Raw genomic sequence first — 11,472 nt, 5'->3', positions numbered from 1 at the left:
ACTAGTGTAGGAACTGCGCGATGCGGTCGATTGATTCTATACCAGTAAACTAATATATACAATAATTAATCAAAACGATTTTATTATTGGCTTTCATACTCAACATACACAAGAAATTTGAAAAATATACTCTTCCAATATATAAAAATGATAGTGAAAAGTTCAACTTTATATTAGCTAAATATATGAGCCAAAATATATTTCTTATATAGTGAGGAGAAAATAATATAATATATAAATATAAATAGTCTAAAAATTAATTAAATTTATTTATGTATATTACAATCTATAATTTTTTTTTGGCATGCAAATCCTTAAACTTTAAAGCCCCTTCTTTAAATCAAAGGGCCTCCATCATTTGCTTTGAATCTTCACAAATCATTTGCTTATGGTATGCTAGATAGCATAGCATAGCATAGAAGGATTGAATACGATTGCGATTAGGATTAAATTGGTAAATAATTAATAATCCAATCCAATGTTTCATGATTATAGAATAATATATAAAATTAGATTATTTAATGAGAATTCATACACCTAAAATAAATTTCATAATTTAGATTTTAATTTGAATTGAGATATTAAATTCAAATTCAAAATTTAAAACTTAAACTCTAAATTCGAACTTAAAGCTTCAATTTTTATTTAAAAATAAATTAGAAATTCAAATTATAATTCAAATATGGGATAATTTGTGAGCCGGACTAAAACTACGGATCTTGTAGTCAGAAATCTAGTAACTTTTTCTTAAGAAAGGGAAGAGAAAGAAGGAATTCTTATGTTGAGTAGAAGGGGACAACCGTTTGCTTTCTGATGCGGACGATGATAAGTTCGTGCGCCGTCTTGACGCCATCTCCAAGGCCCCCATCTACACCGACATCAACGTCCACCGGCCCAAGAAGTATTGGGACTACGAAACCCACACAGTTTAATGGGGGTAAGCATTAGTTCCAAAGAGATAAAGGGGGATATCATGGTGCAAAGGAAAAGGTGAGGGAGAAAATTGATGTTGATAGAGAAGAGAAAAAGAAAAGAGAAGAGAGAGGAGATAGGGAAGGGGCAGTCTGATGTGAGATTATTAGGGTGTGTCACACACAGCTTAAGATCACCAGGTGATATGAGCCTTGTCATCCAGACCTTGGCATAGCCAATCACTTTGTCATAGTGACTCCGGCATAGCCTATTACCTTGTCTTTCAGATCCTGGCTCAAACGAGACTCACCACACATTCCCGACTGGTGAACTAGCTCTGATACCAAATATAACGACTCAGCCCACCAACAACAATAACTCGTTGGGCCTAAACAACTGCCCAAAATGCTTAAGCACAGTTAGTATTACTAGTGTCTAAGTCTCTTATATACCCAATCACATCCCCATTCCTATCCGATGTGGGATTATTGGGGTATCCCCATTCCTATCCGATGTGAGATTATTGAGGTGTGACATGTATTGGGACCGTGGATGCATTAATTGGGACGGTGGAGAGAAGGCGAAGGGTCGTGTACGCTTCTGAAAGTGTGAACCGCTTCATCAAAATTAGCTATGCATGACATGTTAGCTACGTATTGAGCTTTAATGAAAAGGCAAAATAATGAAGGTTGAACCCTCTCCCCAAAATAAGGAGAGTATGCCAAATTAATTTAAACACTGAGCTTTCATATAGTTTAATAGATTCGTGCACTGCCCTGACGTCACCTCCAAGGCTCGCATCTACGCTGACGTCAACGTCCACCGACCTAAGGAATACTGGGACTACGAAACCCTTGCCATCTAGTGGGCGTAAGCGTTAGTTCGAGAGAGATGGAGAGGATACTATGGTGCAAAGGAAAATGTGAGGGAGAAAATTGATGTTGATAGAGAAGAGAAAAAAAAGAAGAAGAGAGAGGAGATAGGGAATGGGCGGTATGGAGATGGAGAGGCGACGGTTGTAGTTGTATTGGGACTATGGATGCATTAATTAAGACGGTGGAGAGAAGGCGAAGGGTCGTGTATACTTCTGAAAGTGTGAACTGCTTTCTCAAAATTAGCTATGCATGACATGTCAGCTAAGTATTGAGCTTTAATAAAAAGACAAAAGTAATGAAGGATGAACCCTCCTCCAAAATAAGAAAAGTATGCCAAATCAGTTCAAACATTGAGCTGTTATATAGTTTAATTGATGTCTCTCTTATATCTGGTAGTTTTTATTAAGTCAAGAAGTGTTGTCTCTGGTTCTGATTGGGTCCTTGGTTATGAATGTCGTGGCAATGCCTGCCTGTTTTCCTGCACCACTCGCCAAATCTAGTGCATGATTGTAAATGTCAATCTCAGCAGACATGACCGACCGTCCCTAGAGCAAATGGCAAAGGGCTTGATGGTTGGTATCCGAGACCCAAGTTCGAATCCTAGTTGATTCACATTTCCAGCTAAGTTTATTTCTAAATGAAATAAACAAAGCGGATAGCGCGCTACCTATTTCTCAAAAAAAAAAAAAAATAAAATCTCAGCAGACATGCATGTTGTAATTAATTACATATTAGATATAAGAAAAATGAACCTTGGAAGCACATACATCAACGTCCATGTCTTTCCCATCATGAATACCCACAAGCTTCGACATTCTTTTGAATGAGATATGAAAGCACGTATCTTAATATGATCGTTCAGTAATAGAATGTGATTAAAAAACTGAAAAAGCAAAGTATTTTAATTTTCTTTAAATTTTGGGGCACATAGTATGGGCCTGTTTGGCCTAACTTCTGAAAAAGTGATTTCTGAAAAAGTAATTTTGGTTTGGAGAAGTGATTTTGCTTAAAAGCTATAGAGCGTTTGGCGGAGTTTAGATAAAAGTGATTTTTTCTGAAGTGATTTTAAAAAGCTGTTTGGTAAATTAAAAATTTTGAAAAGCTGTTTGAAAAGCTATTTAATTTTAAAAATATATTTAAAAATTAAAATTTAAATTTTAAAATTAAAATTTAAAATTTAAAATAATTATGAAATTTAAAATATAAAATATAAAATTTGAATATTTAAAATATAAAATTTAAAATTTGAATATTTAAAATTTAAAATTTAAAATTTGAATATTTAAAATTTAAAAATTAAAATTTTAAATTTTAAATTATAAAATTTTAAATTTATAATTTGAAGATTAAAATTTATAAATTTTTAATTTTAAAAATTTGAAATTTATAATTTGAAGATTAAAATTTATAATTTAAAATTTAAAAATTTTAAATTTTTACATTTAAATTTTAAAATCTAAATTGTCAAATTTGAAATTTAAAATTTGAAATTTGAAATTTAAAATTTGAAATTTGAAATTTGAAATTTTAAAATCTGAAATTTGAAATTTGAAATTTAAAATTTTAAAATCTGAAATTTGAAATTTGGAATTTGAAATTTGAAATAAAATTTTAAATTTTAAAATCTAAAATTTGAGATTTGAAATTTAAAATTAAAATTTAAAATTTTAAATCTATATTTCAAATTTTAAAATTTAAAAGTTAAAATTTAAAAATTTTAAAATGAATCTGAAAATTAAAATTAAATTTAATTATTAAAACTAAAATAAAAATAAAATTTTGAAGTTTAAATCCAAAATCAGAATCAGTTTTCAAGAAGCAGCTTTTTTCTGCTTCTGATTCTGAGGTCTTCAAAATCAGTTTTCTGATTCTAAAAAGCAGAATCAGATTTTAAAAGTGAGTTACCAAACGCTCTATTGAGCCGAAAATCACTTTTCAGCCCAAAAGCGCTTTTTAAAAGCTAGGCCAAACACCCCCTATATCATACTCTTTTGGATAAGTTGGAGGGGGTGTTCACACATAGCATGGCTGGGAACAGTAACATGGATTATAATTTGTAATTTACTTTATCTTCTAACATGGGAGAGTATATTTTTTCGGTTTCTTACCTTTTTTTTTTTTAATTGGTTTGATTTGAATCAGTTAACAATATTTTAATTTTAAAATTTAATCTAATTAATTATGATAATAAATTTATAATTACAAAAATTATATAAAGTATACAAACTAAACTTATAAAATAAACGATACATTCATATTTTAAAATTAAAATATCGTTGACCGACTCAAACTAAATAATTTAAAAGATTGGATAGTAAATTAAAATTTTAGAAGTTAGGAACCAATATAGTTTGTTGTTCAAACTTATTGCCGTATATTTTTAACTTAAAATTATAAGACTATTCCCATTGAAGAAAAAGAAATTATAAAAAATAATTTAAATGGCGGGCCACCACGGTTCAGAGGTGACGTGGTGCACCACGTCGACTTTTTTTTTTTAGTATTTGAAACCATACGCGGGAGAGAGAGAGAGAGAGAGAGAGGGGGAGAGCGAGCTCGGCGAGCAAACGGTCATGGCGGAAACCCTAACCCTAACCCTTACACCGGCTGAGGGTTTCGATGCCGACCCCATCGATTTGGGGGCGATTCGAAGGTACGATCTCTCCATTTCCTCCTCAAGCCTCTTACCTTGCCCCACTCTCTCACTCCGTTGTCTCTGGTTTCCAAAGCCGATTCGAAGAGCTCTCGCAGAGGCGAATCCATGGCGTTGGATCCTGCGATTCGTCGAGTTCGGAGCTCGGCAAGTCGTTGGAAGCGTGCGCATTTGAGTTCCAGGTAACATGTTTGATGCGATTCTCTTGTGAAATCCATTTCCGTAGTCATTGCCCTTTTCCCCATGAGGATTTTGAAGTTAATTTCGAACTATTGATCGATTCTTAGGCAAAAATCAAGCAAATAGAGTCGGAGAATTCGGATATTGCCGCTCTCGGAAGTGGAGATTTAGGTGAGTTCTTTGTGAGCTACTGAAACACTCAACTTCTTTAATTTTTTTTTTTCGATCCAGTGCATGTAATTAGTGTGAATGATGAAACGCTTTTGATTACTAATTTATCATTTCTTATCTAAAATTGATAACCTTTTCTTCTAGAAATCTGTACTTTTTAGTATTTTCTCCAATTATTTCTTTTCTATAACTAAGTTTACTAATTTGGCGCAAATAATGCAGAAGATAGCATATTTGTATGTGTATTTGTAAAAAAAATGACAGAAAAAAAGCTAGCTTGTTTTGCCTTCTTTCTAAGTTAAGTTCAAATTATCTACATTTTTTTTTTGCAGATGCATATGTGGAGCGAATGAAGAAGGAGATCAGCTCAGTGGAAGAAGAAAACTCGAAAATCTCAGCTGAGATTAGTGGTCTCACAGACATGGCTGATAGAGGTAATAACAGTTCTCTTCTGTGTTATATCCCCTGTTCTTCTTGGCATTTCTCTTATCACTGGCTTTTTTGTACAGATTTAGCCCAATTGGATGGTGACCTTGAAGCATTGGCGTGCTCTCTGAAGTTCATTGACTCGGGGGTCAGTTTGTCATTCTGATCGCGCTAAATTTATTAACTTAAACTTGGTTAGCTGAGTACACTTCCTCCATTTTCTATGCTAGACATGGTTATTTCTTCTTGTTGTGTGAGTTCTGGTCATTAGAAAGATACAAATCTTACAGTAGCATATGATACTTAGTAATACAATAAAAAAGTGCCAACTTCTTGTCACATTTGAAGAAATTTAGGTTCCCATGACAAGATCACAAGTTAGTGACGGAATACTTCAACTATCTGTTGCTTCACGCTATGTTGCATGCAACATCTAAAACACAATTTGTTCTTTGAGAAGTTTTAATTGTCTTGTCTCTCTGGAGTGATACCTTGCAGTCATGCTGAGAGACATCTATATGTTGCTAGATGTTAGATTGAAATTAGTAATATCTATTGAGCTGTTCGGGTGCTGGATGCAGTACAGCTTCTTAATGGATCTGTGGATCAAAATCAACTTGTTTTCTTTCTGCTTTTCTTTTATAGTCCTAAAGAGTACTTTGAACTTCTCAAGCCTGCTTGCGGATGTTCACCGTTTTGTTTTCTTACCAATTGTCCATTTGGCATTTATATTTTTTGGGGATGGACAGAATTACTTTTGTTAATATATTAGAATATGTTGCTTCAGGCTTGCATTAATGTCTTCCTTTTTCTGTGGTAATTTCATTGTAAGATGGTGGCATTTACGACTCTTTTATGAACTTGTAGGCTCTGGGCTCATTGCAATCTGGTCTCCCTGATGGCAGATTAGTTCCAGGTGATTTGTGCGAAAGTCAAGTGGATTACAAATTTGAGGTGCCATTTCTTTGCAGATATATATACATACATACATCTATATATATATGTATATATATATATTGGATTACAAGTTTGAGGTGCCATTTCTTTGCAGATATATATACATACATACATCTATATATATATGTATATATATATATTGGATTACAAGTTTGAGGTGCCATTTCTTTGCAGATATATATATTCTGATTTAGCATTTGTTTTTTGCCTTCTTACTAGAACTCTTTTCTCAGATAAGTACTACAGAACAATTTTGCGCTTGAATGCGCAAGGGTTAAAAAACGGGATATAGTTTTCCCTTCATCTAGAGAGAGTTCAAGGAGAGGGGAAAAAAAAAACAAACTTTTTGGATCAATTAAGTGATGCAGGACATTTGCATGTAGAAGCCTTAAAGATCATAAGATGGGTAAGAAAAAAGAAGAATAGAAGAGAAGGGGAAGTGGTAGGTGTTACGATATGAGGGCTTGTCCGGGTAGAAATTAGTGGGAAAGGTAGGCCACTATGGTTGAATTATTGAAGAGATGGGGAGGGATGGTTGGGGAGGAGAGAGGAAAAGGGAGCTTGCTTACACCCTAATCTCAAAACCTTTATCAGCCAAATCTATGAATACAGCCTGCCCATAGGACTTTATTTAAATCTAACCTCCTCGGTGTTTAAAATTAAAGTTTGTAAACCAAAATCTTATCTGAATAAAATTATAATAAGTTCTAGAAACAAAATGAATTCCTTCATTTTTCTAATTCTAATAGGATTTGCATCTAAATGGACTTATATTAAACCCATTAACCCAATTCAACCAAATCAGCAAAAGAAGATCAGAATGAACTTAGACTGAACTTAAACTGGACATAATGGCCCAATTGACTTTGAAGTGTGCCTCCGATTGACTAATGTGCCATGTGGCTCTCTATTTGTGCCCTTGTTAACCTTCCTTGATGCGAAGGAAATCAGTTACTATCTTCGTTCGCCGCCACCTTGTGCTGGTGCTGCTGCACTACTTTTGTTATCTTGTTGGACTCCCTTTTCCTGTACCTTAATCAACTCCTAATTTACTATCTTATGGTTTCAAAATATGTTCTTTTCTCAGGTCTTTCAGTTTATGCATGTTGTGGTTGTGAAAAATGTTTAGTTATTCACAAATTTACAGGCATTGGAGCTTGATCAGCAAATTGAGAAGAGTAAATCGAATGTCAATGTTTTGCAGAGTCTTGATTATGCCTTGAAAAGGTAGCCTTCAAAATTCAGGGTTGAAGTATGTTATATCCTCTTGTGCCTTTTGTTGCTTTAAGCATTAGAAAGAAGCATGAATTTCCTAACATTAAAATGATTAATTCACTTTGATTTTCGCATCTATATTGAGTACATAAAATCTAGGCTCTTTTCGCCCAGTTTGCTTTCATAACTCTAATAATGATAGAAATGCACTTTTTATTTTAGTGGTGAAGTAAAAGATCATTGATCATGATGCAATATTTACATGCTTTGCTTTGGACTGTTAATTAATTAAGAATTGCATATATCCTATGGAATTATCTATTTTATCATAGCCTTTTTAAATACAGATTTTCATATGAGCCGTTAAATTCTCATTATGCACATTTTCTGCAAAACTGAACTTTCACATACACTGCATGAGAATTTTGCTTTTTCCTACTTAAATGCCCCTCTGCAGGAGACCTTAACCAAGCAACCCTTTCATGGATTGGATGACCCAGCCTATTCAAGATAAGAGTATTCTTGTAAGAAATTGAAACTAGGAAGGACATATATGTATTGTTGAATGCGTTCTCTATGCAAATAGCTAATTTTGCTGGGGTATAGCAGGAAAATCTTGAGATTCGGAAGAAAATTTCAAAGAGCATACATGTGGTTTCTAAATTGTACAGCAGCATGCATGCATGAAAGTAGCTAACTTTGCAAGTGTGGTTAATGGAAAATCTTGAATATTTTCAGATGGTTTATGAAATGGTATGTTTAAGATCACTGATCATGGGATGAAAATCATCATAATACATATGTAATCTGACCGACTGTATTTGATCCTTATAACTGTCAAATGTCAATACTGCCCAACATAGCGTTTTGATTCTCACATACTTTTGTTGCCTGTGATACTTTATTAAACTTAAATTGCCAACCAGTAGTATATTGCTTGTATCTGAGCAAATTTACTGTCTCTCTTTCCTAAAGAATTGGATGAATGCTGCCATCAGAACACTCATCTTCTTGATGCGTTTTCTCTGTCTCGTTGTCATTATGATTTTTTTGGTTCTACTACTACCTAAGAAAAATAAACTTCTTCTGAGACACTTGTCTCTTCTCTTTTATCTATTTCAGGGTTGAAGCAATAGGACAAGTTGAGTATATGTTATCTGAAGTCAAGATCATAGAATTTGAACATAATTGCATCAGGCTGTTTGTGAAGATGTCTATACCCACCTCTGATGGCTTGGTTCTTGGGCGCAAGTTGGATTGTGCCATAGAACCATGTATATCAGATCATGAGTTGCTTATAGAAGTTATGGACCAGACCATGGAGCTGAAGAGTGTGGAGGTAATGTTATACATTTTTTTGTGCATGTTAACAAATCTCATGTTCTATTCTGATCCAAAGTCAACTCCTCTTTTTTTTCTTGAAATATAATGACCAAATCTCTAAAAGAAACATTGACACTCCTCTTTCATAATTTTTCGCCGTTGCTTGTTTTAGTTTATTGTTTTCAACTGTATGGTAATTAGTTCCAATTTACTGTGTTTTAACTTTTGTCTTATTCAGATTTTCCCTGATGATGTATATATAGAAGGGCTGATTGATATGGTCAAATCCTCCAGGTATATTAATTAGTTTTTCTTTGCTTATTTCTCATAGTTTGCTGTATGAAGGAACTGTAATTTGTTTAATTCCTTGAGCATACTTAGCATGGTTACATAGATGTAGACTCATAAGTCATAACTTGCTTCCACTTTGTGCATCTTTATAATTGGATGCCTTTTGCCTCCTTTTGTATCATTGCCACATATATATATATATATATATATATATATATATATATATATATATATATATATATAAAAACACAACTTCTATGTAATACAGTTTATTTATTTTTCCCTTTTTTTTTTTTCCTTTTTTGCTGGAAGTGCAAGGCACATCTTCAAGCATCACATCAACTATTACAAAACACCTAGAGGCCACTAGAAGCCAAGAAAGTATTGTCTAGGCAACCAGTTATCACCTTTGACTATCGTGTCATGTTCATAAGTAAAAAAAAACTCATGTTTTCTATACATCTGTTTCTTTTGCCAGGCATGATTCATGTACTCGTGATTTTTCACTTCTTTACGTTCGGGGACTTTCGGGTGAATATGCACTAAGCACAATTCTAACACCATGGGTTTTCTCTTCTTGTTTATTTGGATACTTGGCAATCAAATGATTTTGTCGGCACGTAGTAGGCCGAAATTCGTATGCATACTTCGTGAAGAAACTCAGTCATATACAATTCACGACAATGTGCCTCAGTTTTTGTTTCGCACATACCCCATCACCTTTACTAATAAATGCTTTAATTACTTTTCTACTACGATGTATTCCAATTTTAGTTCAAGGTTGCTCTTCAATTTTTTTTTTTAAATATCTTGCAGAGATTTCATCTCTTCGATTACCTCCTCCTTGGGATGGTTTGTTAGACAAGTTCAACATCGTATTCTTTTGTGTAATTTAAGACGCTTGCTGGTGAAGGATGCAAACAAATCAAGGTGATTCTTTTCCGCAGTTTCCATAATGAATGCTAAATATTTCTCGTTATGGATTTAGGACTTCCATGGTACAAATGTCTATCTATAATTGAGAAATCAAAAGTAGCCGCTCTTAGTGCCTTACCATATACTTGGTTCTCAAATTAGAAATTGAAAAATCCTAGGGATTAATTTTATAGATTAACCTTCGTGTAGTTATGATTTTTCTAAAAGAATTGCTCGGTAAAGTCTGAGCTGATTTGAATGAGAACAAGCTTCTTAAAAATTATGTTGGTTCATTTAAAGCGTAGATTTCAAATGCATCAGATGGCAGTGATTAAACTTCTGCTACTTAATGAAAATGTTTTTTTTTTTTTAATACCTTTATATCTTCATTTCAAAGCACACATTTCCTGTTGCAGACACTCTTTTGAGTACTCGGACAGAGATGAGACTGTTACAGCCCACCTGGTGGGGGGAATCGACGCCTTCATCAAGATATCTCTTGACTGGCCACTATCATCTTCTGGTCTGAAATTAATCTCAATCAAAAGCTCGGACAAGCAGTCAAAAAGCATATCTTTGAGTTTCCTCTGCAAGGTCAAGGTAAGTAACACTTGTCGGAGATAAAGACCATTTTTAACAGAAGGCTCAGAAAACAGTATCTTATTTGCAATGGCAGTCTGGCAGAGTATCTTAACTATACTCTGCTAGACTGCCCCCTATGAATAGCTTTGTGCATGTTGGAATAATTCATAGGGCCCTGAAATATGGTGTTTAATTGAGGTAGGAATTAGGAACCTAAACGAAAAAAACGAAAGGATTTTAACTTACTACTCCCACACAGCGGAAGCTTGAAATATTTTTGTTTGCCGAACACTTAACTGCTGTTTTTTCGAGTTGAGAAGCAGCTACGCTAAATAGGCCTTAATCTAGTATAAAATACATCCTCTCTAGTTATATATCCATTGTTATTATTATAGGAGCTGTCGAACTCGTTGGACCTACAAACAAGGCTCCATCTCGTGCGGTTTGTAGATGCTATCGAGGAGATACTCGTCCGCGAGATGCAATCCGAGCTCCACTCAAAGTAAGCAAAATATGTTTGTTGCAACTCCCAGAAGCATTCAGCCTCAGAAACTATTCTATGCTTTTCGTCGCTTCTCGCGAAGATCCATGTATGTGGTACTCAACTAAAATATTTTGATGGGTGTTTAGTTTTGTAACTGCTTCCCCCAATTTCCTTGTTGTAATGAGAGTTAAAGAATGTTTTGAGTTTTACCTCTCATCTAGTGTTTGTCCGCGCGCGCCCACCTATTTAGCTGGTCTCTTTTATTCGTGTAAATATTGTATAGAATTTATCTGAACTATGGATCATTTTGAATTAACTATCCAACTTTTCAAAATTTTGATTTAACTATCCAACCTTTCGATTTGGTTGATTTGAGTCAATCAACGGCATTTTGACTTTAAAATTTAAACTAATTATTTATTTTATTAAATTTATAGTTGTGAGAATTGTATGAAATATATTAACTGAATCTGTAAATGTAAACGTGC

The 11,472-nt window shown here is 33.8% G+C and overlaps 1 protein-coding gene across 2 annotated transcripts; it reads left to right on the top strand.

The window, feature by feature from the left end:
- Positions 4,324 to 11,279, top strand: LOC109726654. Of its 2 annotated transcripts, none has more exons than XM_020256396.1 (12): positions 4,324 to 4,440; positions 4,517 to 4,622; positions 4,728 to 4,791; positions 5,124 to 5,225; positions 5,301 to 5,365; positions 6,085 to 6,171; positions 7,322 to 7,401; positions 8,512 to 8,728; positions 8,951 to 9,006; positions 9,820 to 9,933; positions 10,335 to 10,518; positions 10,896 to 11,279. In XM_020256396.1, the coding sequence occupies exons 1-12, from the start codon at positions 4,361 to 4,363 to the stop codon at positions 11,004 to 11,006; spliced, it is 1,266 nt and encodes a 421-aa protein (XP_020111985.1). In that variant the 5' UTR covers positions 4,324 to 4,360; the 3' UTR covers positions 11,007 to 11,279. The 2 variants fall into 2 exon arrangements, with proteins under 2 accessions (XP_020111985.1, XP_020111984.1); XM_020256395.1 differs by having other exon boundaries at positions 7,304 to 7,401.

This window comes from Ananas comosus, linkage group 21 (genome assembly GCF_001540865.1).
Source record: "Ananas comosus cultivar F153 linkage group 21, ASM154086v1, whole genome shotgun sequence".
Taxonomy (NCBI): Eukaryota; Viridiplantae; Streptophyta; class Magnoliopsida; order Poales; family Bromeliaceae; genus Ananas; species Ananas comosus.
The sequence above is the reverse complement of the archived record's forward strand: the minus strand, read 5'-3'. Positions and strand labels throughout refer to the sequence as shown.

Bases quoted from the DNA above. Each gene is read 5' to 3' on its own strand.
- LOC109726654 (XM_020256395.1), top strand. From the start codon at position 4,361: ATGGCGGAAACCCTAACCCTAACCCTTACACCGGCTGAGGGTTTCGAT. The intron at 5,226-5,300 runs GTAATAACAGTT...TTTTTTGTACAG, and splicing joins CACAGACATGGCTGATAGAG to ATTTAGCCCAATTGGATGGT. The intron at 9,007-9,819 runs GTATATTAATTA...AATATCTTGCAG, and splicing joins GATATGGTCAAATCCTCCAG to AGATTTCATCTCTTCGATTA.